Consider the following 26,791-nt stretch of genomic DNA (forward strand, 5'->3'; position numbering starts at 1 on the left):
GTTTTGCTCCAGCAAATTTTCATCACTACATCATCAACCCACAAATAATAAGTTTCCAAAATAGTGACTCTTGAAAAATTATAATAGATACTCAGCTGTTACCAGTTAAAACTGGTCAAATAAGAAATTTATCTTAGATGAAAGCAGAGTTTGAAAAGTCACAATTTAAATAAAAAGTACATTTAAATGGAATTATAGCAATAGTGATTATTATAGTCTGTTCAGACTTCTATAATAATACCAAAGACTGGGTAGTTTATGAACAACAGTAATTGATTTCTCACAATTCTGGATTCTGGAGGTTGGGAAGTCCAATATCAAAGCACCTATAAATTCAGTGTCTGGTGAGGGTCACTTTTCTGATTCATAGGCAGCTATCTTTACCCTGTGTCCTCACCAGATGGAAGTGGGCAGGGAAGCTTTCTCTGGCCTTTTCTGGAAGGGTGCTAATCCCATTCACCTGGGTAGTTCTAATCATCTCCCCAAAGCTTCACCTTCTAATATCATCCCCATCTAATAATATCTAATATCTGGGACGCCTGGGTGGCTCAGTGGGTTAAGCCTCTGCCTTCGGCTCAGGTCATGATCCCAGGGGCCTGGGATCGAGTCCCGCATTGGGCTCTCTGCTCAGCGGGGAGCCTGCTTCTCCTCATCTCTCTCTCTGTCTGTCTCTCTGCCTATTTGTGATCTCTCTCTCTCTGTCAAATAAATAAATAAAATATTAAAAAAATAATATCTAATATCTAATTTCACCTTCGAATATCATCTAATATTATCACCTGTTGTTAGGATTCAACATAAGATTTTGGGGTGGGTGGTGGGAGGGATGGGAGATACAAACATTCAGGTTATAGTGATCCTCACAATTCTATCTAAAGGCAAATAACTACTTTGGGAAAGAACTACATTTAATTAACTTCAAACACATGTAGGCTCTGTGTTAATTGCACTGTGTATTCATGTGTGTGTGTGTGTGTATGTATGTATGTATGTATGTGTGTGTGTATATATAGTAAGAATTTATGTATGTGTGTTGTTGTTTAATTTTTTAACAAACAACCATGTAAAATGTTGTTTTTCCTAATGTACAATTGAGAGCCATGGAAATGCAGAAAAATTAAGTAACTTGACCAGAGACTCATTGCCAGTAGGTAGCTGAGCTGGGATTCAAATCCAGATCCTTGTCTTTTAATCCAATATCTGCTCATTCAACAAATATTTATGAAGCATGTACTAGGGGCAGAATTTTAGGTGAGAGGATGAAGAAGCAAAAAAAAAAAAAAAAAAAAAGTCAGAGTCCCTGCCTTCAAAAGAAGTCACCACTAATTTTAAAAGAATATGCTTGGGGTGCCTGGGTGGCTCAGTGGGTTAAAGCCTCTGCCTTCGGCTCAGGTCATGATCCCAGGGTCCTGGGATCAAGCCCCGCATCGGGCTCTCTGCTCAGCGGGGAGCCTGCTTCCTCCTATCTCTCTTCCTGCCTCTGCCTACTTGTGATCTCAGTCTGTCAAATAAATAAAATCTTTAAAAAAAAAATAAAAAAAAATAAAAGAATATGCTAGTACCTCAGCAGTAGACTCATAGCATAGCACAGAGAACCATGCTATTTATGAAAGAAGAGTGGTTTTCCATTTAGAATGTTCTTATGAAAAATGCCCTTTCTTCAAAAGAAAAACGGTAACTGAAACTTCCAGATACTTTGGACTATAAAATATACACTTCCTTGTTTCTTTCCTAATTAAAACATTTTCTTTGAGTGGGGCAATGGCCCTGTCTCAGGGACTGTGTCAGTAGGCAGCGCGCAGAACAGCATGACTTGTCCTCCAATGCTAGTACCTCCCGTCTTTACCTTCCCTGAAGCTAATAAAGTAGGAGGAAGAACACCTCTCTTATTAGATTTGTTTCAGGGTTAGAAAAGCTACAGACATTAAGTCCCAAATGGTGAGGTGCTCCCCAAATCATGAATTGTGAGTATATACTAACAATTAGTATAGTAGTATAGTATATACTCCTATCAAGAAGCCGCTCATTAAGTTGCAGATAATTAAACTGAATTTCAAGCAGCTCAGGGGCAACATTTTCTTTCTTCCTCTCTCTTTTTTTGCCTCATCCTTTTCCTTGTTGTCTATTAGTTTATTGCTGATGCATCAGAAAAGCAACCTTAGAAAAACAATGATGATGCTATCCACATTACCCACCTCCCAATTATATCATCATTAGCTGCAATAATCTTTTTGTTATGGTTGTTGTTATTTGTCTTCTCTAGTTTGGATGTAAGCACCATGAGATCAGGGACATTATTACTGTGTAACAAACATCCCCAAAACATAGTGACTTAACACCACCAGATATTTTTATTAAGTTTTCTCTTTCTGTAGTTGGGAGGGACAGTTCTTTTGCTCCAAATGGTGTCTACTGAAGCTGAAATGTCTAAGATTGCTTCTTCATTCATTTCATGTCCAGAACACAAGCAGTGATGACTGGAACATCCGAGAGCTGGCCAGGCACATCCCTGTCTCTTTTTCTTCACATAGCTAGCTTGGGCTTCCTCGCAGTGAAGTGGTCTCAGGGAGGTTGAATTCTTACCCTGCGGCTCTCTTCCAAGTAAGAGAAAGCAGAAACTGCCACTTCTCCGAAGGCTCAACTTGGAATTAGCAAAGTCCTACCCACAGCCTCCTCTTGGTCTCAGTAAGTCACAGGGCCAGACCAGAGTCAAGGGGAGGAGGACTAGGCTCAGTCTCTTGGTGTGAGTGGCATGCATGTATGAGGAGAGGAGCGTCAGTGGTGGCTCTCCTTGGACACTATAAATCACGGCAATGAGGTGGTTCTCCTAAGGTTGCCTGCCTAACTGTATTGGAAATGCTGTGACGACATGCCAGTGTGCGCCAGGCAGGGATGATGAACAAAGCCGTGTGTGGGTTAAGAAGATATTATGCCCTCCTTTCACCTAACTCAATGCTGCTGACATGTTGACTTTACTTCATTGCTTTGGTGTGGCAACAGCTCCAGCCAAGTCAGTACTGCCAAATACCTGCCCATCTGTCCTAAAATATGACTAATTGCCATTAAAATGATTCCTCAGCTTTATTAAACACCTGTCTTCTGCAAAATCAAATGAGATTCAGAAAGACTTCCTCATTAATCATCACAGCATCCCTTTGAGAGCTTGAAGGATTTAGGTGTATTCTCATTTTAGAAATGAAGAAAGTGCAACAAAGTCAAGCTCTAGGACAGTTCTCCAACATCACACAGCCATTTCGCTAAAATGAAGGGGAGGGGCAATCTGTGTGTATTAGGCAGAGACAGAGACAGGAACAGAGAGAGGGAAAAAAACCCTCTCCGGGAAGAATAGAAGTGAGTCATCATTCCTCCTAGGAACATCGCCAAAGGCAAGGGAAGCAAGGGCAAAAATGAACTACTGGTACTTCATCAAGATCAAAAGCTTTTGCACAACTAAGGAAATAGTTAACAAAACTAAAAGACAACTGACAGAATGGGAGAAAATATTTGCAAACGATATATCAGATAAAGGGCTAGTATCCAAAATCTATAAAGAGTTTAGCAAACTCAACACCAAAAGAACAAATAATCCAATCAAGAAATGGGCAGAGGACATGAACAGACATTTCTGCACAGAAGACATCCAGATGAAAAAGTGCTCCACATCACTCGGCATTAGGGAAATACAAATCAAAACCACAATGAGATATCACTTCACACCAGTCAGAATGGCTCAAATTAACAAGTCAGGAAATGACAGACTTTGGCGAGGATGGGGAGAAAGGGGAACCCTCCTACACTGTTGGTAGGAATACCAAGCTGGTGCAACCACTCTGGAAAACAGCATGGAGATTCCTCAAAAAGTTGAAATTAGAGCTACCTTATGACTCAGCAATTGCACTACTGGGTATTTGCCCTAAAGATACAAATGTAGTGATCCAAAGGGGCACGTGCACCCGAATGTTTATAGCAGCAATGTCCACAATAGCCAAACCATGGAAAGAACCTAGATGTCCATCAATAGATGAATGGATAAAGAAGATGTGGTATATATACATATATAATGGAATACTATACAGCCATCAAAAGAAATGAAATCTTGCCATTTGTGATGACGTGGATGGAACTAGAGGGTATTATGCTTAGCAAAATAAGTCAATCAGAGAAAGACAACTGTCACATGATCTCCTTGATATGAGGAAGTGGAGATGCAATGTGGGGAGTTTGGGGGGTAGGAAAAGAATAAATGAAACAAGATGGGATCGGGAGGGAGACAAACCATAAGAGATTCTTAATGTCACAAAACAAACTGAGGGGGGCTGGAGGGAGAAGGGTAGGGAGAGGGTGGAGAGGTTATGGACATTGGGGAGGGTATGTGCTATGGTGAGTGCTGTGAAGTGTATAAACCTGGCGATTCACAGACCTGTACCCCTGGGGCTGATAATACATTATATGTTTATTAAAAATAAATTAATTAATTTTAAAAAAGTGAGTCATCAAAATCATTTTTTCTTTTCCATTTTTATGAGGCAGCCACTCACAGGTATCAACATACTCAGTGATTTCCAGAAACAACAAACTTCTGTTATAATCAGACACTATGACTTGTGCCCCCCAAAATTATTGTAATGAGATTTAACCTGTATCAGATTCATATTTGTTTTGTTTCTTTTTAGCTCTATGTCCTTGGACCAGATACTGCATTGATGAGTATATATACGTTTCAAAGTTTTGTTGTACAAATGAAATGAAAAGACATAGCACATAATGTACGGTAAGTGACTTATAATTGGCACCCAATGAATGGAAATGGTTATTATCACAAGTCTTTTGATCTTGGGAATACTAATATGTTAGTTTGAAATAGAGGGTTTTTAAAAAGGCTTTTCTCTTTATTCTACACCTAGTGATTTTAAAAAACAACAGGGTTGATTAGTAGTTACTGGGGCTGCATATTTAAATGCAGCTGAGTTTTGTACATTTAGATCCAAGTCTGGGTGACATTGCACTAGTCAGTTAAAGTCTCTGGATGTTAGAATCCTCATCTGTAAATTAATGGAGTTGGACCAGCTAATCTTTAAGGTCCCCCCCCCCCCCCACTCAGACGGTCTGTGGTTCCATGGAAATAGAAAAAGCCTTTTAATTCTTTATCCAAGCCATGCTTTATGAACATTATGCCCTCTAGTGGCAAGAACCAAAGAAAAATATTCCTCCTGAGAAAGTTTCATGTACATATCCCTAATCAAAATCTCATAAATATTTTGTTGAACACTTAGGCTTGCTTCAATATTGTTCCAGTTATGTCTGTGTAAAAATTACCCCCGAAATTGGCAGGTTTCAACAACAAGCATTTATGAAGTTCCCAAGGGTCAGGAACTTGTGAGCAGCTTAGCCTCAGGACGCTGCAGTCAAGGAATCAGCCATGCTCTGGTCATCTGACAGCTTGACCAGCCAGGAGAATGTGCTTCCAAGCTCTCTCACAAGGCTGGTGGCAGGAGGCTTCAGTTCCTCGCTCTTTGGATCTCCCCATAGAGCCGCTCAAGACATGGCAGCTGGGTCCTCCCAGAGCAAGCTGTCGGGGAGAGAGAGCAAGAGAAAGGAAGAAACCAAGACTGAAGCTGCCATGTCTTTTACATACGAATTCAAAGGTTTTATGTATATGTATATGTATATACATATACATATATATACATATATATACATATATGTATATACATACACATACATACATACATACATACATACCATGGATGAATGAACTAGAATCACACAGATTCAACATGAGTAAACCTCAAAACAAACTATTCCATGAGAAAGCAGGTTGTTGCAGGGGTGCCTGGGTGGCTCGGTGGGTTAAGTCTCAGAATCTTGATTTCGGCTCAGGTCATGATCTCAGGGTCCTGAGATGAAGCCCCGTGACAGAATTTGCTGGACATGGAGGCTGCTTAAGATTCTTTCTCTCCCTCTCCATCTGCCCCCACCTCCTGCTTCTGCTCCCCACTCGCACACACACTCTCTCTCCAAATAAATAAATAGCAAGTTATATGAGTACATACAGCATTTATCTGTACATAATTAATATAAAATATTTATATGATATATTTTTATATACAAGTTTATTAATGTTTAATGTATAAATGTGCCACATGTAAAATATCTAAAGCCCAGTTTATCTTTTTAAGAGATTACATGTGTGTATAGCAGCCATATAAACAAAAATATACATGGAAATTATAGGCACCTATTTTGGCATAGTGATCACCTCTGGTAGAGAGGATGAGATTAGGGAGGTGTGGACAGGGGATTTAACTGAAAATATTTTATGCCTTAAGTTTAATTATGACCACAAAAGCATTTGTTATATTAGTCTACTGCTTCCTTCTAAGTCGGAAATAGTTCTTAAAAATCAAAACATCTAGTTATTGCTTCTAGAAAAGAGAGAAACAAGACTATGGAGTGACTTCATCTTGCATATATGTGAAATTTTATGATAGAAATATTAGTGTAAATCTGGGACCAAAATGATAAATGAAATTTGTATTTATTAAACCTAGGTAGAGGGATTCTTGAATGATGTATTTATATATTGTTGTTCCTTGCATTTTCTTTTTTTATTCTTTTCGAAATTAAAAGAAAAAATATGTAGCTATTTCCTGTAGGGAAATCTGCTCCATGAGAGAATAATTATAAAAAAGGGTTACACCAAGTCGTCACAATTATAGCAGATCACCTTTTCAGTATCACCGCAAATGCCTGGAGAAATATAAATCAGCCTAGTAGATCAATTAATACATTTTAAAATCCTCACAGCAAATATGGAGTTACTACACTCACACACACACACACACACTAAAATTTTAGTACATAATTCCTCTATCTTGTGACAGGGGCTAAGTAATTCTTTAAGTATGTGACTTATTTTAAAGAAATGGTGGCATGGGAATGAGAGATGGTGATGGGTAAAACCTGAAAAACTATTAATCCCCTGCATAATTTGCTATACTTACTGTAGTACACATTGTGTGTTTTTGTGGCAGCACAGAAAAAAGAGCCAACAGATGGACAGAGAGAGAGATTATTATAGAGTAAGAGCATGAATGTATCTATGATATTATTGAGGTCTTAGGTCCAGTTCCAAGGTATGTAGGACAATAAATCCTCTTTTTTACTTGTGAGGTTAATTTTCTATTACTTGCAGTGGAAGGAATCTTGAGAAGTACACTTATATGCAAGTACTAAAGCATACTAAAACTCTAATTCTGCCTCTTCTGGAGAATTCTTAGAGCAGGGGACTTGAGTGCTCATAGGATCAGATCTGGGCTTCTGAGACATTCTTCCTGTGTTGCTTTAAGGCAAGGGTCCTTAACCTAACCTGATGGCTTGATCCTCTAGAGGTTTTATGAAAGCATGTGACAGAAAAGTGAGCATCCCATCAAACTATAGGTAAAATGATATATTTTCCCCAATACATGTGCTTTTCTGGGGAAAGAGTCCCTTAATTTCATCAAATTAGTAAAGGGACTTGTAAACCAAAAGAAATTAAAGTCACTAATAGACGATCAAAAGCAAAAATGTAGTGTTAAACTCTAATTTCCAGTCTCTAAGTGTATCAGATAGCTACACTTTTTAATTCGAGATTTTGAAACAATGGAGAAGCTATGTTGCCCTCTTATAAACATCATGAAATGACTTGTTTAAATATAGATCCATTAAATGTTTGAAATAAATAATCTAAAAGTTCATTTCATAAAAAAAAAATTCATTTCATCAAGGGCCATCTGTGGTTACCACTGTCTAAAGGATGGGAGAAGCATATAGATTTAACAAATGACTAGAAATCTGCGTAGAGAAGTTCAGATATTCTCCTGGTGTCATGTAAACAAATAAAAGACTGTAGTTTGCTTGTTCTATTTGCATAAAATAATAATTCTCAGCAGTATCAATACATTTCACATGCCACTGATTAAATCTTGAATATTCATGCATGCATTAAAAAGCCTTCTGTTGCTTTGGTGGAACCTAATATCATGAAATGTGTTCCAGCTTTCCTTTAGGGAGAAGAATATTTTAATTGAAAATTAAATCAAAGCTGTTGCTTATCAATAAGAACAATCAAGAAGAGAAAGATGGGAGATTGCCTTGGAAATAGTAGGAGAGGCCCAATGAAATATTAATGTTCTGTGGGCCTGGGGCCCAGAGGGACTAATATTCAAGCAGTAATGAGTGTCTCTAGGCCTCAAGCATCCACTGTATGTACCAGTATCATCATTTGGGTAATGAGACCACAGGATTCCAGAATAACAGGCAAAGTTGAGGAAAATGGAGCAGGATTGTCCACCAAGGAGCCCAGCATAAATAATGAACAGCCATCTGGAAACTTTGGCTTTGATACTAGGCAAGTTCTGCCCTAGGTAGGTAAAAAGTGGGAAAAAACTTTGCTTTCATTGCATGCCTGGTTTAGAATAAAGTCCTTACTAGCCTTTTAAAGTAGAATCACAGAAATTAAGAACATCTGTAGATACAAGTTTCTCAACCTTGGCACTATTGACATTTTGGGGTTGGATAATTCCTTGTTTTCCAGGCTGTAAATTCTTGGGCACTCTCTCAGACTTACTGAACTATAAACTAGGAATGGGGTCACCGTCCATGTGAGTCTGAGGTTGGCTAAAGTTAAAGAAGCAATAATCTAACTCAACTCTCTCATTTTACATCTGAAGAAAAAGAGGTTGGTTAAGTATTTACACACATCATTTTCCATGTCTACAGAGTTTACTAAATGGGGCCTTGAAGGAAGCAGTTGATATCCTGCAAGCATATTTTATTCCAACACAATGACACATGAAACATTTTGTTGCACAGCAAACATTCCAAGACTGGCTGAATATGTTTCTCAAATTTGGTCTTTCCTAGATTCCCAGGTTTTCTAGGCTTTCATGCAGACTCCTTTACTTTTGTTGACATTATTCTTCTAAAGATTATTATATTTTTACCTATTTTTAAAGTCTTTGTCTACTTCCTTTTTCTTTTCTACCTTCATCCCTATGATAGCCAGACTTGTAACCTTGATGTGTAGACTTCCAAATCTTTTGTTGTATAATCACATACATATATATTCACATACATATATTCACATACATATAGTTATTATATCTAGCACATAGAACCAAGTATTTAGAACAGAACCTGAAATGCTCAAAAATATTTATTGAATGGTTTGCTTTATAAAAACGGGAATTTTTTTTTTTTTGAGAGGGAGAGCGAGCATGCAAGTTGGATGGGGAAGGGGCAGAAGGAGAGGGAGAGTAAAAATCTTATGCAGGCTCCATGCCTAGCATGGAGCTGAACTCGGGGCTTGATCTCATGACCTGAGCCAAAACTAAGAGTTTGACGCTTAATTGACTAAACCACTAGGTGCCCCCAAAATGGGGTAATTATTTTTAAAACGGGATAATTATATAAATAATAACATATAACAATTTATATATGTACTGTATCTGACTCAGTGCCTTTAAGTAATACCTTCATTAGATTTAATTAATTCTTATGAATGGTTGCATAATATCTCACCACTGTGAAATAATATCAGTTTATTTAACTATATCTCTAATTGATAGTCAAGATGTTTTTTTTTTCCGCCACCATAAATAAATAATAGCTAACACCTACTGGGTATGTACCACATGTGAAGCTTTTTTTTTTTTTTTTTTTTAAAGATTTTATTTATTTATTTGACAGAGAGAGAGATCACAAGTAGGCAGAGAGGCAGGCAGAGAGAGAGAGAGAGAGGGGAGGAAGCAGGTTCCCCGCTGAGCAGGGAGCCCGATGAGGGGCTCGATCCCAGGACCCTGAGATCATGACCTGAGCCAAAGGCAGAGTCTTTAACCCACTGAGCCACCCAGGCGCCTGGAAGATTTTTTTTTTTAAGCATTTTCCATGTGTAGAGTCAGAGTTAAGATTATTTTTCCTGTTATAGGAAACCAAACAGGGATGGGTGGGAAACTTGGCAACAGACTAGTGGGTGTGGCTCCATAGTTCCTTCAGGGAACTACTTCTACATAGGCAGTAATTGACAGTTATACATCCATTCAATGGAATGGTGCTTTACTTCTAGTTGACAGTTTTCCAGGAGTGGAATTACTGTGGAAGAATATGTCCATATTTTATATTGCTAAGATTGTTTTTCGAAAAGGCAATGACAGTTTGCATTTTCACCAGCAGTGTATGGGAGTACACTTTCTTCCATCAGATTATCATTTAAAAATATATGTATTTATTATTTCTTTTTCCCAGTCTAGTGGGTGAGAAGTGATATTTCACTGTTATGTTTACATGCTTTTCATACAGTAGTGAAGTTAAGCATCATATGCTTATCAGATATTTGGATTAACTCTACTACTACAAACCCAAAGACTGCAGAGTATGCCTGCTGGAGACCACTGAGGAACTAATACCCTCAACTTCAAAAGCTGTGAGGCTGAAAACTCAGTCCTTCTTCCAACACATTTGTAACAACTAATCCTTTTAGTAGCCTTTCTGAAGCTGCTAATGATCAGACTGCCTGTGCTTGATGTCCTGTTCACCAGGTACCTTAAAAGTACTTTAAAATAACAGTAATAAAAACCTGCTTCATAGGATTCCTGAAAACACTGAAGGAATTGCTTCTCAATTTATAACTTTCCCCAGTTGTTATTTGGTCTGTTATAGGAATTTGTCATTGATTCTTTTTTTAAAAATTTTTAAAAGTAATCTATACATGCAACCTGGGGCTTGAACTCACAACACCAAGATCAAGAGTCACATGCTCTACTGACCTAGCCAGCCAGGAGCCCCAGGATTTGTTGTTGCTTTTTGAGTAAACTGCAACAATATAGGGATGAGATCATGGCCTGCTGTTTATAAGACATACCTCTTTTTGGGGCACCTGGATGGCTCAGTGGGTTAAAGCCTCTGCCTTCGGCTCAGGTCATGATCCCAGAGATCGAGCCCCACATCGGGCTCTCTGCTTTGCGGGGAGCCTGCTTCCTCCCGTCTCTCTCTGCCTGCCTCTCTGCCTACCTGTGATCTCTGTCTGTTAAATAAATAAATAAAATCTTAAAAAAAAAAAAGACATACCTCTTTTTTTGTTGTTGTTTTAAGATTTTATTTTTTTATTTTAAGAGAGAGTGTGTGAGAGCAGGGGAAGAGCAGGGTGACAATCAGATCCGGTGCTGAGTGCAGTGCCTGACCTGAGGCTTTATCTCAGGACTCATAACCTGAGCTGAAACCAAGAGTCAGACAGTTGACTGGCTGAACCAACCAGGCGCCCCAGCGGGAAAAAAAAATCTTAACATAATCCATAATTAGGGACCTTCTGTCCCTAATTAAGTCTGTTTTATATATGTACCTTATGTACATCTAAGTTTTTATAGAAGACACACAAGGGTGGATTTCACATAAACATTTCTAGTTTCACTAACCCAAGATATAAAACGTATCAAAGACTTTCCTTAAATGTGCTGCAGAAAATTTTAGAAATGGCAAATAGTGAGATCGGTCATCAAAAGAAGTCTCATCTTCAGTCTAACCACTTTTAGATTTTTTAGAAGTGTGAAAATTTGTAGTAGTGATGAACTTCACGTCTTGAGGTGTTTGGGAAATCTTAGGTGAGGCGAACCACTCCGAAGTGTCAGTTATTACCCTTCTGGCTTAGAACGACTTTAGGGAATTACCATCAGAAACAAAGACTTTTAAAACTTATCTTACAAATTGGGACACCTGGGTGGCTCAGTTGGTTGGGCAGCTGCCTTCGGCTCGGGTCGTGGTCCCAGCGTCCTGGGATCGAGTCCCACATCGGGCTCCTTGCTCTGCAGGGACCCTGCTTCTCCCTCCTTCCTTCCACTCTGTCTGCCTGTGCTCGCTCTCGCTCGCTCTCTCTCTGACAAATAAATAAATAAAATCTTTAAAAAAAATAAATAAAACTTATCTTACAAAAAATTATCAAGTTTAGAGAATTTTGTTTGTTTGTGTTATTTTAAGAATTAGAAATGCAAATAAACTGCCGACACAAAGTAGTCTCACAATAAATGGTAGCTCTTTCACTCCCTGCCGTGAACGATCATATGTTTTCGTCTTTAGACCTATCACTTACTTGACAGTCATATAAATATTATCAATGAATGAGTGAGTGACTTCAAGGTTAGACCGCTTGCACTCTGTAGCCAAACCCTGGAGTTCGGGATCCTAAGTAAGATATCGGGAGGAGGGCGCCTGGGTGGCTCAGGTGGTTAAGCCGCTGCCTTCGGCTCGGGTCATGATCTCGGGGTCATGGGATCGAGTCCCACATCGGGCTCTCTGCTCGGGAGGGGGCCTGCTTCCCTTCCTCTCTCTGTGATCTCTTCCCTTCCTCTCTCCTACTGTGATCTCTCTCTGTCAAATAAATAAATAAAATCTTAAAAAAAAAAAAAAAAAAAAAAGATATCGGGACGAGAGAAAACTACGGTAATAAGGTTTCCAATTTGCCTATAGTCTTGGACTACAATTCCCAGCATGCAACTAAACTCCGTGTTGCTATGTATCCTGGGAAAGAAGTCTCCAGCTGTCCATTGGCTATGCAGGAGAAGCGCTTGTAGTTTGTGCAAATAACGCGGACTTTAGCGTACGCACGCACGGAGATTGCGCGGATCTCGTCTAAATTACACGGAACTCGTTTTTAGTAGACAGATTTTCAGTACCAAAATCCGGTAGGATTTAAGAACAGTTCTACTTCCGGTAACACCGGAAGCAATTCGAAGATGGCGTCCTCCTCGGTAAACGGACAAGCTATCGCGGACGGGAAAAGTGAGTTTCGTAAGAAAAAGCCGAAGCCGGAGAACCGAGGTAAGTTTGAGCGAGAACTGAAACCTGATTTTTGGTTCCTGAGTTACAGTTGTTTTCTTTCGCTGGCTGGGGGCTTGCAGTGCTGCCTGAGTGTGTTCTGTGAAGTTGAGTAGCTATCATTGCTGAGGATTGGGGATGATGGCCAGGCCCGCGGGACCGACTGGCAGGTACGGTCCAGCCACGTGTTCCTAGCCGCTTTCGCTGGAGGCCTTTCATGGTAAAGATGCTGCAGAGTTTGTCTTACGTAAAAGGAAGAGCATTAAGAAATTGTGGAGGACACCGCAGGACCTTACTCTGGCGGCGGTGGCGGCAAGTCGTTGACAGAATGAGAGATGGAACGGGCTTATTACCGTAGTTTTCTCTCCTCCCGGTATCTTACTTAGGACCCCGACCTCCAGGGTTTGGCCACAGAGTGCAAGCGGTCTAACCTTGAAGTCACTCCCTCATTCATTGATAATATTTATATGACGGTCAAGTAAGTGATAGGCTGTACCCATGAGTGAGCGCTGATAATAAAGGAGTGGGACAGATAAGGAGAAGGAGCTGTCTGGCGTGTTCTTCACGCTACTTTGTCCGTTAGTGAAATTTTGGAGTATTTATCATTATGCCTTTTCGTCAAACGGCTAATATATTAGACGGCACGACTCATTCTCTAATGTTCGACTGCCTTAACTTTGAAGTTGCCGTCTTTGTTAGTGTGGTTTTATACGTTTTCTTCGGTATGAACGACAGGAAGAGAGGATAACGAACTCGCCCAAGACCCGAGTAGTCCTACTGGAAGCGTTAAAAACCTTGGGAAGTATTAAAGGAGTTAGGGAAGTATTAAAGGGGTTCTGTTATTTTTAATTGTGTAGCATAGCAGAGTACAGTCCATGTACAGCTTGAAGAATAAACCCCGCCTGTGAGAAAGGAGCACTTAATACCGTTACGCAGAAAAAACCCCATACTCCAGACCCTCCTAGGAGCACCTCTCAGATCATGGTCTTTTCCTTGACAATACATGAGGTAACCATCCTGAATCATTTTGATCTTCTCTTCTCTGCGTCATCTTTACTACCAATCCACAAAGTGGTTTGATTTTGTCAGTTTTTTACTTGTATATGAATGTAAGAGGTCTGTAGACGTTGTTCTTGCTTCTTAGGCTAACGTGTTTTTGTTTTTTGTTTTTTTTTTTTCTTCCTCTTGAGTCAATGATTCTTGTCGCTGTAGTTTATTCTTTTCATTTGATATTGATGAGATTTCCTTTTATGAATATACACTTATTTATATTCTCATTCTACTGTTGGTGGACATTTGGATTGCTCCCATTGTTTGCTATTATAAACAGTGCTCCTATAAACATCTGTGTGTGTCTCCTGGTTTGCATGTTAAGAGTTCTCTCCAGATTATGTAAATGGGATTAGATCCATGAAAGTTAGGTTATGTGCAGGTAGTGCTAAATCTCTCCCAAATGGGGTTGTGTCAGTTTATATTTTCACTAGTGGGAATGAGTGAATGAGAATTCTCATTGCTCTACATCCACACCAACACTTGATAAAATCTGCATTTTGAATTTCTTTGATTTTGGTAGGTATGAAATGGTGTCTGGTGGGGGTTTTAATTGGAACTTTCTTCATTACTAACACGTAATTAGCTCATTTTGAGCTATTTGCACTTTATTGTGAAACTCCTGTATATTTCTTTTGCTAGGTTTTTTTTTTTTTTAATTTGTAGCTATTGAAGTGTTTACATTGGTAGAGACTTGGTAAGATATGCATTTTAAGTAATCACAGTTGTAGAATTGGAGGTTTTTTGTTTTTTAAAGGATTTTGAGAAGTGAGTGATGTATGAAGAGTACCTAATTCTCTGTGATTTGAACCAGAAATAACAAAGTAGATGTGAGTATAAGACAGAGAAGCAAGTTTACCCGTGGTGGATAACATGAACTACAAAAGCCCTTTTCTCAGACGTAGTGTGCATAAGAATTTCCTGAGAGATTATTAAAACACAGATTCTTGGGGCTCATCCCAGAGATTCAGATTTGATAGGTCTGAGTTGGAGCCCAAGAATTGCATTTTTGCCTAATTCCTATTCTATGCTGATCAGTGCAGGCCTCTGGGTCATATCTTTGAGGAGTACTCAATTAAAGCATAGCTGTTAGATTTAATCTAAAATCTGGGTCCAGGAGTTTTAATAAATGATGTGGGAGATCAATTTATGACCTTGGGAGACATTTTGTTTCACTGAAAGGAGACCTAGACTGAATCACCTTTGTGTCTCCTTAGACAAGTCAGTAATCTTTTTGGACTGAATGTCTTTTATAAAATGGGGAAAATAATACTGGTTCTTCCTACTTCCTTTCACAATTGTCATGATGAAGGTGTATACAGAAATAAGGCATATGAAAACTTTTTGGAAAGTCTAAAACTGTATACCAGTGATTGGTAACTGAAAATATATAGCAGAATATCAGTTTTTAAGCTTTATGTATGTGTGTGTGCACACAAACACAATTATCTATGCATATACACACGTACACACACACACACAGACTGCAGTTCAGCAAAGTCCAAAATGTTATATTGAAAATACTCATGTAAACAAAATGGTGTTTGGATCTCTAATTCTGATAGTGTAGTGCAATAGAAGTTTTTGGAGTACCCCACTCTCTGTCAGGCATATGTGAAGTATTGTGAATCCAAGGAGGGTTCCTGCCCTTAAGGAACTTTGTTTTAGGAGGTGGAAGTATATACAGTTAATTTTAATACAGTGTGTTGGTAATAATGACAGAGGCATGTTCTTTGTTGAATAGTCTAAAGAGCATGGGAATTGGAATTACAAGGAACGTTCTGGAAAACATGTAAATGTATGCATATAAGTGTTCAAAAAAGTGTCTGAAAGAAGGATAAAATCTTAACTTGTAAGTTTCTTCCCCTCTTTAGATGAATCAGAACTCCTCACTGTTCCTGATGGTTGGAAGGAACCAGCTTTTTCCAAAGAAGACAATCCCAGAGGACTCTTGGAGGAGAGTAGTTTTGCAACTTTGTTCCCAAAATATAGGGAAGCTTACTTGAAAGAGTGCTGGCCATTGGTTCAGAAAGCCTTGAATGAACATGTATGCACATTTTATACATTTCTTTGAGATTTTGCTCTTATATCTTTATTTTTAAATAAGTATGCTCATTTTTTTTAAGTGTTAACATAACTGGCTAATTTGGTTTCTTTGTTTTTGTTTTTAAGAAAAATCTAATTTAGAGCGCAGGAGTTCCCATGCACATGTGTGATTGGGGAGAGTGGCAGAGGGGGAGGGAGAGAGTGAATCCCAAGCTGACTCTGCGCCGAACTTCAGGTGCTGTATGGCACTCTATCTCACAACCCTGAGATCCTGGCCTGAGTTGAAATCAGGAGCTGGATGCTTAATCCAGCTGGTTCCCTCGGTATTTTAAACAGCCAGATATAAGCTTTATTCTTTTTTTTTAAGCTTTTGTTTATTTATTTGACAGAATAAGCACAGGTGGCTGTGGGGGGGGCAGGAGGGGCAGCAAGAGGGACATGGAGAAGCAGGCTCCCCACTGAGCAGGGAGCCGGATGTGGGGCTTGATCCCAGAACCCTGGGATCATGACTTGAGCCAAAGGCAGACACTTAACCCACTGAGCCACCCAGGCGCCCCTGGAGTTTATTTGTATATTCCACTTATTTTTAATTTCTTGAGTAATAGATAACTTTGAAAAATTCACATACTTTTAGAATTTTAGGGATCTCATGGACTTTCTGAAACTCACCTGTGAACTCCAGGTTTCAGGATGCCTATTCTATTCTGTACTGTGATATTGCCATGTTTCTGTGTAGTTTGAGTTGAAGCATGTTCCTGGATGATTTCTTAATTGTCATCATTTTTTTTAAAGATGTTACTTATTTATTTGACAGAGACACAGTGAGAGAGGGAACACATGCAGGTGGAGTGGGAGAGGGAGAAGCAGGCTACCTGCTGAGCAGAGAGCCTGATGTGGGGCTTGATCCTAGGACCCTGGGATCATGAACTGAGCCGAAGGCAGATGCCTAACACTGAGCCACCCAGGCACCCTCTTAATTTTCATTTTAAATGGAAGATGGGGATGTGGTCAATTTTCCCCTGTATGTTGCTGCTGCCATTTTCCCTAGACGACATATTTGTTTTTGTTTTTCAAACTGTGGATTGAAACTTGTTAGTGGAGTAGGAAGTCCGTTTAGTGGATATAATAAGCCTTTAAAAAAAAAATGTGCTCCCAAAATAAATAAGTAGAAAGAAAGAAATAATATATCACATATGGTAAGGATAAGTTTCATTTTTATGAAACTATTGATTCATTTATATGTGTGTATGTAGGCACTGTGCACACACTAGTAGTGATACAAAGTGTATTCCTCAACTATGCCACTGCTCTGGAGTTGTTTGTGCCTGTTAGGTATTAGGACGGTTCAGCAAACCACAAGCTGTTTTACCTGTGTATTTTTAGACTGGACTCTTGTAAACTCATAGAGATCCATCCTTATGTTGATTTGTTCATTACTCAATACATTGAAATAGTCTTCAGAGTATGCTTTTAGTCAGAAAATGACATTTTAGTTTGCTTTGTTGAAATCTGGTTCTTCCTATTAAGAGTTAATATATAACTTTCCAGTTATTGCTTCTTTCTGAACATGTGAGAATTTGTTTTTACTTTGTATTTAGCTAATACCAATGAGAAGAAAGTTTGAAAAAGAAAGTCCATCCCTAGGGAGCAGATGGCAGATCAGAGCTGCATCCAGTATAGGTGAACTGTATGTAGCTTTACGTTCTTACCCTAGGTCTTAACTGTGGCCTCATTTGTGTTGATAGAGATTTTTTTAAACTGGAAATAATCTTTATTCCAATAAGTATAAAGTATTCTAAAGCCAAGTAAGTATAAATGGTTTCAGTTGCCTGCGTTTCTTAGATTCTTCCAAATATGAAAGTAATCAGGTGTTCATTATTTACATCAACTACTCAGCTTCAAGGAGGAAGTTGATCGAATTACAGCTTAATTTACAGTAATTAATAGTTTGATTAAGTTAAGCTCAATAATTATGTAAAATTGAATTGATTTTTAGACAGTTACGTATTTGCCCTTTCCTTTTCGCAGCATATTAATGCAACCCTGGACCTAATCGAGGGCAGTATGACTGTTTGTACAACAAAGAAGACTTTTGATCCATATATCATCATTAGAGCCAGAGACCTAATAAAACTTTTAGCAAGGAGTGTTTCATTTGAACAGGTAACTTTAGAATTAGGAAAACTTCGCTTTATTTGCATCATTAGAAATAACATATATAACACTGCATCCCTCCTTAGAGTTTTCGTTTTTCTGCTTTGATTTCATTAACCTGGGCCTTGAAAATAAATGTATTTGTAGAGCATATTAATGAAATATTTTCTTCATTTTTCTAAAAGGCCGTACGAATTCTTCAGGATGATGTTGCGTGTGACATCATTAAAATAGGTTCTTTAGTGAGAAATAAAGAAAGATTTGTAAAAAGAAGACAACGCCTCATTGGTCCCAAAGGATCTACATTGAAGGTACGTTTTATCAGTGGAAAACTTGTGTCTTCCTCTGTCATTTAGTTTTTCAGTGTACTGAATTCCAATTTATTCTTCTGACACAGGCTTTGGAACTCTTAACAAACTGTTATATTATGGTTCAGGGAAACACGGTTTCAGTCATTGGACCTTTTAGTGGCTTAAAAGAGGTGAGAACTATTTACTGTCTTCCATTAATTTTCAGCAGAGAACAAATTAAGTAATTTGGTTATAATAGTTCATTGGATAATACACTGTTTTAACAATTACTGTTTTTTAGAATGTGCTTTGTTTGATTTCCCATTGGTAAAAACTTTGTGCTTTTATTTGAGGGAATCATCACTCCTAGATCCTAACATATTATGGCCAACCTTTGGCAACTGAAGAGGTATCCATTTCCATATTAGAAGGTCTGCACATCATCCTTCTTTCCACTACAGATTTTAAATGGTTATTTAAGATTTTAGTCTGTAGTACATGTGGGAAATACGTAGTTACATGTGCACAAGTGATGAGAGAATTAAATGGTGATTTGCAGTAACCTATATAAACCAGTAGAGGTCAGATTCTGAAAATGTCTTTCGTTTAAAATAGTTTTTGTTTTTTTTTTGTTTGTTTGTTTTTTTGGTCTGAATTTTAATAGAATGTTTATTTAATGTATTGATGAACTTTTTTTTAACTCTGAGATTTAATGTTATGAGAAAATCTGTGTAACAGTTACAGTTTCTGTTAACTGCTTTGGTTGTCTGGATCTGGCTGCGAGGTCTTATTTCATTTCCAGGACCTATAATAGCAGTTCTCTTGGACCTCTTTCTCATAAGTTATCTGCCCTTTTCTCCTGTGGCAATAATAACATATATATAGAATACCCTACAGTTTTGTAAAGTCTAAATATATTATTTAATTTTCACAGGAGAGCCTTGAAGTAGTTTTATTTCCATACTACAAATGAGAAGGCTGGAACAGGACATTAGGTGACTTTCCCCTATCAAGTGGCATTCCCATTACTTGAGCACTTATTTTCTGACCTTAAATCTAGCTGCCTTCTCCCTAAATTCCACACTTCCAAAACGTTTTTATTTTAGTTCTGTATGTTATATTTTAGCAGTAAAGTTGAGAAACTTCATTGCATCCAAGAGAGATTGACTATTAACGAAAGATCTAAAAGTCACTCAAAGCAATTGAAGTAACTACTATATTCATTTGGGTAGTCCTTGCCCGGTTCGTTTATTAATCCCTTCCACTTAGTTCATTAAAATCTTTGTAAGTGACTAATTCATTTTTCTTTGCAAATTTCAGGTTCGAAAAGTAGTTCTAGATACTATGAAGAATATTCATCCAATTTATAACATTAAAGTGAGTTAATTATATATTACTATAACAGTGGTTGTCAGACTTCTTTTAGCTACAGAAATATTTCCTTTCTTGAAATTAAATCTTTTATGGAAGCCAAATGCACAAAACAGATAAAGCAGAAGTATTTAGGGTAAATTAGAGGTGGGCTGAACTCTACCCTAGTCCTGTAGTTACATCCTTGGAGACGTAAGTCTCTGTGGTGTGCAGTCTGAAAACTATTGAAAGGGGATCTTAGAATGTACGACATAGTTCTAATACAAAGGAAATAAGCTTTATAGAGTTGGTTGTAGAAGGTAATGATCGAGTTTTCTTGGATGATAGGCCTATTACTATATTTAAAGATGTGATCTTTCAGAATTGGGCTTTTTTCTGTTAAATTGATTGAATATATCAGATTGTATTAAAACTTTTTTTTAATTTAATGCTCAAATTATAAACTTTTTGAGAGATCTGTTATATCACTGTGTGCATGGCATTCATGATTACACTTAGAAATGTAATCATGCTGTGATGAGCTATTTTGTGAGGGGTATTTTTTAAGCAGTCCTCTTAAATTGGATGAAGTTACAGAGTCACTCATAGATTGGGGTGAAAGAGTGGTTTTGAGTTGCTGTGGGACATTAGAAATAAAGAGAGCTTGTCTTATAGCTGATGTTTGGTTTGCATCCTTTGATGTTCCATTGTGTGCAAAACTCAAATGGAGTGCGAGAGATGTGAGAATATTGGTTTTATCTGATAGGAGAATGTGTGTTTGTTTTCTTTCCCTGTGATAAAGTACTACGAAAAACTTCCTGCTTTCAGGGAACATTGCTAATTAAGAACTCTCCTGCTCCTATTAAGTTGAGTTTTAATAGTTTTAATGAACTAATGGATGAAAAGCTGAATTAGTCTCATCTCAATTCTCATTTCAATTTATTTGAACAGTTCTGCATTTCTTTTTTTTTTTTTAATTAATTTATTTATTTTTATTTTGAGAGAGAGTGAGCGTGTGCGCATGGGAGCAGGGGGAAGAAGAAGCAAACTTCCTGCTGAGCAGGGACATTCCCCCCGACCCCCACTCTGGGGCTCCATCCTAGAGTCCTGGGATCATGATCTGAGCTGAAGGCAGATACTTAACTGACTGAGCTCCCAGAAGTTCTGCATTTAATCTAAATTTCTAATGGTTTTCTGGTGCTTAATTTGAGATTACTATTTTTTTATGGAACTGTTTTGCTCCTACTGAGGAGATTAAGAACTACTCGAGGTTTTTTTGTTTTTGTTTTTGTTTTTCAATATTTAATTTATTTATTTGACAGCACAAGTAAGGAGAGCAGTAGGCAGAGGGAGAAGCAAGCTCACTGCTAAGCAAGGAGCCCACTGTGGGGCTCGATTCCAGGACACTAGGATCATGACCTAAGCTGAAGGCAGATGCTTAACTGACTAAGCCAGCCAGATGCCCCAAGAAATACTCATCATTTTAACTTAATTATATATAGGAACAATATTTATCTTAAAAATTCTTACTTTGTTCATATTAAAAATTCTTACTTTGTTCATATATACCCATGACTAAAGACCTTAATGATCAAACGAGAGTTGGCAAAAGATTCTGAATTAAGATCACAAAGTTGGGAAAGATTTTTGCCACAGTTCAAGCACAAGAATGTGAATAAACGCAAGGAACCAAAGAAAAAAACTGTCAAGAAAGAGTACACACCATTCCCACCACCACAACCAGAAAGTCAGGTCAGTTTTTAATGTTGAATTTCTTTATATGAGGGGGAAACCATTTTAATCTGTTTTGTCAGAAACTTTATGGAGAGTAATTTAGGTAGACTCTCTGTGTGTGTACAGGTATGACATTTAACTAAAGTTAAATGTAAATAGGCTTATTTTGAGCTAAGTTTGTGGGCGTGGAGAGTGGGGGCTTCATAGTAGGAGTGTAAACTATGTCTAGGTGGTTGCTGTCAGTTGTGCCCTTGCAGCCACAGTACCTGTTCCGTAGATAAAAAAGATTTAACATTTTAACCCTTAATGGTCTCACTCTGCTTTAGCATCTTTCCTGTGACTGTGTGCCGTGTGACTGCTCTAGTTTTGAAATCTTAAATTCTTACGTCCGTCCTTTTTCTAAATTACGATGCTCTCATTTTATTACCTGTTTTCTGGCTTCATTCTTTTCCCCCTGCCCCAATTTCCTTTTCTCTCTTGTCCATCACTGTTTTCTTTTATGCTGCCTTTTCCTTCTTTTCGTACTTGTCCAGCAAAATTGTCAAACTTGATCAGTCCTAAAATTTGACTTCTTTCCCAGAATGTGGTAAACATAGCTGGAGAAAGTCTTATCTTTGGACTAAATCCACTGTTTCATGTTTCCAACTTCAGATAATTCTCTGTGTCTTCTTAGTTGTCTTTTTTTTTTTTTTAAGATTTTATTTATTTGATGGTGGGAGCACACAAGCAGGGGAACAGCAGGTAGAGGGAGAAGCAAGCTCCCCGCTACTCAGCGGGAGCCCAACATGGGGCTCATTCCCAGGACCCTGGGATCATAACCTGAGCGGAAGGCAGACCCTTAAGCCACTCAGCCACCCAGGCGCCCCTATTCTCTTAATTCTTAAAGCACCCTCTCACTCCTATCAGATGACATTGCTTTTTATTTTATGGAAATATTTAAGACCATCAAGTGAGAATTTCTTCAGCTTCCTTTTCTCTCACCTATAATTTTTTATTCCCACCTGAACCAATTTTTTCTTTACCTGTTCTTTGAGTTCTGTCTTTGCCTGTCTCCTGAGGGGTCTTACTTTATGATTCCCTCCCTTGGCTGTATCTTAAAGTCTTTCCTTTCTACTGATGCTTTGTTGTCAGCATGTAAACACATCCCTTTCAGTGTACTGTCTTCTCCACAGCCCTGTATTTGGAGTTTGAATTTCAGAGGTTTGATGAAGGGTCAGAGGGGAAAAAGAAATAATGATCATGGTGATAAAACAATGGAAATGTTTGTTCATGAGGTCTGTTCTGTAAAGGGAAGCAAACAGAGGAACTGCTGTTGGGGGAAAGTAGGTTTTATTTACGCAGCTGTCATGTCATTTCATAACACTTGCTATACATCTTATGGCCTGTCCTGTAGTTAGGAATTATCATGTCTTTCTTCCCTATGACTAAGCTTTTTTAAATAGTGATGTCTCAGTTGACTTACTCTGCCACTTACTTGCTTCGTGACTGGCAATTTATTTAGCCTATCCATGCCTCAGTTTCCCTCTACATAAAATGGAGATGATAAAAACATCTGAGGACTGTTAATGAGGATTAAGTGATTAGCAATTGTAAAGAGCTTAGTAACTATTAAGAGTAACTATTAAGAGTTTAACTGCCTTAGATACAATAATGTGTGAATGTAAGATAAATCAATTCTATCTTGATGAAAAAGCTAGTGCTTTCTCTAATTAGCTTTGAATTAGTCACCAAATCCAAACAATTCTTTTCAGTTTGCATGCCATTACTTTATTCCAAGCATTTATCTCTTCTTTCTTCTGTACCTTTTAGACGCTGCTTTGGTCTCCTCATTTCTCTCAGAAACCTGCAGTCATTTCTAAATCCTAGCCCACCCTCTTCACGTGGCATCCAAGTTTCTTCAAGCTTACCCCAGATAATCTTTCCAGTTTCCTCACACCTTTGTGAATCATTGATCTTCTGTCCCATCTAGAACCACCTGCTGTGTATTTCATGAACACATCACCTTCTTTCCTACCTCCATGCTTTTTTGCTTGTATTCTCTTCAGCTTAGAGCACATCTTCTTTTTATGTCACTACCTTTATGAATTGACCATAGATTTTTGATCTCACTCTCTTTACCTCAAGGACATTGTGCCTTTCTCAGGGAATGACTTCTCATTTACCTTGTTTCTGATATAATTGTAAATTCTGATTTTAACAGATTGATAAAGAATTGGCTAGTGGTGAATATTTTCTGAAGGCAAGTCAAAAGAAGCGACAGAAAATGGAAGCCATAAAGGTAAGACTGTGTAGTTCACAACATTGATAACACAATTCATAGAAACTTGAATTCCTACTTAACGATAAATTGTATTAACGTATTTCTTATTAATAATCCAGGCTAAACAAGCAGAAGCTCTTAGTAAGAGACAAGAGGAAAGAAACAAAGCTTTTATTCCACCTAAAGAAAAACCTGTTGTGAAACCAAAGGAAGGTAAATGCTTGTTCTCCATTTATTGGATTAGTATTAAAGTCTTGCTGAAAAGTAAACCCAATAGGGAATTTTTCTGAATCTCTTTGAGTGTTAACTAAAGACATAACTATATCTTTCATCAGTTCTGTTGACATACCATTGATCACAATCCTAGGGACGAGACCACTGAGGTGTTATATAATTTATTAGCAGCTAAGGACTAAGAGTGTCCTGGATTGACAGTCTTCTCCTGACCTCTGATTGTACTGGAGTAGGACTCTGTTGTGAGAGCTATAAACTAGAGCAGTGAATCTTCTGTAGATTTAGAAGTAACTAAAGCAGTGAGATGCTGAGCTCTGTTGTCATACCTCTCAGAAAGAGCTTATCAGAGGTTATGCTTTTCTTCTCTTAGGTGATCTGTGGCTTAAAGTTTGATTCCTGTATTGTTATGATGGATTTCTGATCACCTTGGGCTAAAAGGACACTATCAAAATAACAAGGTCTTAGGACCTATTAAAAAGGTAGTGTGTAGCATCTGGGTGAGCTCAGCTGGTTAAGTGGCCAATTCTTGGTTTTGGCTCAGGTCATGATCTCGGGGTCCTGGGATTGAGCCCTGTGGCAGGCTTTGTCTTCAGCCAGGAGTCCACTAGAGGATTTTCTCTCTCCCTCTGCCTCTCGCTCCTCGAGTGCTCCAAGATTTAAAAAAAAAAAAAAAAGTTTTGTGTCTTTCCTTTTCTATTCCTAGCCTCATTTGATTCACCCTTTCCTCTTTTTCTTTCCCACTAGTAACACTTGTACTCTTCCTGAAACAATTCTCCAGAGTAGCCAGTGACACAGTGAGGGGAGGGAAGTCACTGGCATCATTGTACCTGACTTACTGGTTAAAACCAGATATAACATTGCTATTTTAATATCCTATATTAATTATATCAGTGTTAGTAGCTCTAAAAATAGTCTGTGTTTCAGTGTAGATCATTGCTTATGTAAAAATTAAAAATGTCATAAGCATTATAATTTCCAGTTTACTCAGCCTGTGAGTTTTACTTAGGTCATTTAGTAGCCATTTTAATCTCTCTTTATAATGATTAAAAATGTAGCTATTTCATGATAGTAAAAGCTTTGCATCTCTACTCAAGTTGCTGGGAAGTTTGATGTCTTATCTTGGGATTCTCCTATGCTCTGAATACTGCTTTTTAAATTATGAGAAAAACCTACATTTTTTTCTCCTTTTTTCTTTGTTGTTCAAGGTTTTGGCATTGATTCCATGGTTGGATTGTGTTAGGAGGATCTCCAAATACTCTCAGATCATTGTCTTTATTACCAAAACCTTGTTAAATAAAAGTACTACTAGCCATTCATTGAACTAATAATTAGAAAACTTCATTTTTAAGGTTTTGTTTTTTTTTTTAAAGATTTTATTCATTTGAGAGAGAGAGAGCATGAACAGGTGGGGAGGATGGGGGTGAGGGAGAAGCAGACTTGCTGCTAAGCAGGGAGCCTGATGTGGGGCTCGATCCCAGAACCCTGAGATCATGACCCAACCCAAAGGCAGACACCTAACTGATTGAGCCACCCAGGTGACTCTATTTTTAAGTTTTTATGTGTGGTATTAGATGAAGTAGAGTTTGACCTAAAGCTTAATGACTAGTTAATTAAAATTATGGAAGCTAGAAGGGCTACATTTTAATATTATTCATGAAATTTTAAGTTATTTTAATGGGCGGAATGGAAAATTGGCATATTAATGAGTACTGTTAAGTTCTAAAATATGGATAAGAATATAAGCAAAACTAATCTCAAGTGCAATTTAAAGGAAGAAATTAAGTTTTAATATTGTTGAATTCAGTAATTAGTTTAAAAGCTAAACTATAATGCCATTTTCATGTGTACTTTCACTAATATATTTTTAAAGTACTTTATCATTTGTTTTCTCTTAAATGTCTAACTTTAGACAGTTGTTTTATATTTTAGGCATGTGTTTTATATCTTAAAACATGACCTTTCACCTGTACTCTGAAATTATTGCACCAAATACATACTCTCTATGTTTTATATGGTAAAACCTAAAGAATTACATATATCATTTTTAATTTGTCTAGCTTCTACTGAAAATAAAATTGATGTGGCCGCCATCAAGGAAAAGGTTAAGAAAGCAAAGAATAAGAAACTGGGAGCTCTTTCAGCTGAAGAAGTTAAGCTTAAAATGGAAGCAGATGAAAAAAAAAAGAAGAAAAAAAAGTAACATTAAAAAAAAACCCTGGATGAGAACTCTTTAAGCTGTCTCCTTTTGTAAAGGATTTTGAGATACTAGGGCATTAGTAGCCTATGTGTGAGAAGGAATACTCTGATCACATTTTTCTGAGTTTGTGTCATTCTTCAAAACAGTGTTTATATAAATATAAATATTCTTTATAAATATAAATTATTGTATTTTCTGTGTGTTTTTTAAAAGCTTTGTGCTAGAAAGTAGTATATATGCACCTTGTATATATTGTACCTAATCTGTTTTGGCATGTTTGGCCTAAACATGACTTTGGTGTAATTTTAAGGTTGTTTTATATAAAGATTTTCCAGATGTGACTATTGTAATTATCCATCAAATCCAGTGCTTGATGCCGCTGGTTAGTCTTTAGATAGAATCATGTCCCATCGTTCGGTTTTGAGTAAAATAAATGCAGACTTTGCAGTGCTCTTTCTAATGCTAACAAGTAAACATTTGGGCTTATTTCTTTTTATAATCTCATTTTACATTATGTTTAAACAACCCATAAGCAAAAAAAGCAAGGCCTCTTAAATCCCTTAATCACTCTTCTGAGTCTGGGAAAATGGTAAACCGAAGACCTCAGATTGCAAGAGAGTGGGGAAA

The 26,791-nt window shown here is 37.7% G+C and overlaps 1 protein-coding gene and 1 long non-coding RNA gene across 2 annotated transcripts in view; both read left to right on the forward strand.

Annotated features, from left to right (window-relative positions):
* LOC309869404 overlaps positions 1–8,130 on the forward strand; it is a 209,811-nt gene extending 201,681 nt beyond the window's left edge. The window contains exons 5-6 of the long non-coding RNA XR_014314164.1: positions 4,674–4,771; positions 8,041–8,130. This is a non-coding gene — a long non-coding RNA (uncharacterized lncRNA). The remainder of the gene's footprint in view (positions 1–4,673; positions 4,772–8,040) is intronic.
* Positions 8,131–12,578: 4,448 nt separating this feature from the next.
* Positions 12,579–26,347, forward strand: KRR1 (KRR1 small subunit processome component homolog). The gene is made up of 10 exons (XM_082740483.1): positions 12,579–12,852; positions 15,774–15,946; positions 17,974–18,108; positions 18,285–18,410; positions 18,497–18,580; positions 19,710–19,766; positions 21,321–21,491; positions 23,674–23,751; positions 23,853–23,946; positions 26,025–26,347. Exons 1-10 carry the CDS (start codon positions 12,768–12,770, stop codon positions 26,165–26,167), a joined length of 1,146 nt encoding a protein of 381 aa, XP_082596609.1. The 5' UTR covers positions 12,579–12,767; the 3' UTR covers positions 26,168–26,347.
* Positions 26,348–26,791: the final 444 nt, after the last annotated feature.

This window comes from Mustela nivalis (genome assembly GCF_964662115.1).
Source record: "Mustela nivalis genome assembly, chromosome: 7".
Lineage (NCBI taxonomy): Eukaryota > Metazoa > Chordata > Mammalia > Carnivora > Mustelidae > Mustela > Mustela nivalis.

Bases quoted from the DNA above. Each gene is read 5' to 3' on its own strand.
- KRR1 (XM_082740483.1), top strand. From the start codon at position 12,768: ATGGCGTCCTCCTCGGTAAACGGACAAGCTATCGCGGACGGGAAAAGT. The intron at 18,411-18,496 runs GTACGTTTTATC...CTTCTGACACAG, and splicing joins CCAAAGGATCTACATTGAAG to GCTTTGGAACTCTTAACAAA. The intron at 23,752-23,852 runs GTAAGACTGTGT...TTAATAATCCAG, and splicing joins AGAAAATGGAAGCCATAAAG to GCTAAACAAGCAGAAGCTCT.